Raw genomic sequence first — 1,018 nt, 5'->3', positions numbered from 1 at the left:
GCGGGCTGGGCGGCGGCGGCGACGGCGGCGGTGGCGAGGGGGGTGGCGGCGAGGGGGGCGGCGGCGAGGGCGGTGGAGGCGAGGGCGGCGGATGCGAGGGTGGCGGCGGCGAGGGGGGTGGCGGCGAGGGCGGGGGCGGGATGGGCGGAGGCGATGGAGGCGGTCGCGGCGACGGCGGCGGCGGCGAGGGCGGAGGCGGCGACGGCGGCGGCGGCGAGGGTGGCGGCGGAGACGGGATTGGCGGCGAGGGTGGCGTCGGCGAGGGCGGTGGAGGCGACGGTGGCGGCGGCGACGGTGGTGGTGGCGAGGGAGGCGGCGGCGACGGCGGCGGAGGCGAGGGCGGCGGCGGGCTCGGCGGAGGCGGCCCGGGTGGCTGCGGAGGCGAGGGCGGTGGCGGCCTCGGTGGAGGCGGCCTGGGCGGTGGCGGTGAGGGTGGCGGCGGCGAGGGGGGTGGTGGCGAGGGAGGCGGCGGCGACGGCGGCGGAGGCGAGGGTGGCGGCGGGCTCGGAGGAGGTGGGCTGGGTGGCTGCGGAGGCGAGGGCGGTGGCGGGCTTGGCGGAGGCGGTGAGGGCGGTGGTGGCGAGGGTGGCGGCGGCGACGGAGGCGGAGGCGAGGGAGGCGGCGGCGAGGGCGGTGGTGGCGAGGGAGGCGGCGGCGACGGCGGCGGAGGCGAGGGCGGCGGCGGGCTGGGCGGTGGCGGCGACCGCGACGGAGGCGGCGGCGAGGGCGGCGGCGGCGAGGGTGGCGGCGGCGAGGGGGGCGGAGGCGAGGGCGGGGTCGGGCTGGGCGGTGGAGACAGAGGCGGCGGCGGCGAGGGAGGCGGCGACAAGGGCGGAGGCGGTGACGGCGGTGGTGGGCTTGGCGGAGGTGGGCTGGGCGGCGGCGGTGAGGGTGGCGGCGGCGAGGGCGGTGGCGGCATGGGCGGAGGCGACGGAGGCGGCCGCGGCGACGGCGGCGGCGGCGACGGCGGAGGCGGCGACGGCGGCGGCGGGCTCCGTGGCGGTGGGCTGGGTGGCTG

At 84.2% G+C, this 1,018-nt stretch overlaps 1 protein-coding gene across 1 annotated transcript; it reads left to right on the top strand.

The window, feature by feature from the left end:
• Positions 1 to 140: 140 nt before the first annotated feature.
• Positions 141 to 1,002, top strand: EMIHUDRAFT_125668 (hypothetical protein; the record flags this gene model as incomplete). Its single annotated transcript, XM_005791228.1, has 1 exon — positions 141 to 1,002. A coding segment is annotated over one exon (862 nt), but the record flags the coding sequence as incomplete, so codon positions are not given.
• Between the last annotated feature and the right edge of the window lie 16 nt (positions 1,003 to 1,018).

The sequence above is a fragment of the Emiliania huxleyi genome, assembly GCF_000372725.1.
Source record: "Emiliania huxleyi CCMP1516 unplaced genomic scaffold EMIHUscaffold_11420, whole genome shotgun sequence".
Classification (NCBI taxonomy): Eukaryota; Haptophyta; order Isochrysidales; family Noelaerhabdaceae; genus Emiliania; species Emiliania huxleyi.
This window is presented reverse-complemented; position numbering and strand designations above follow the sequence as displayed.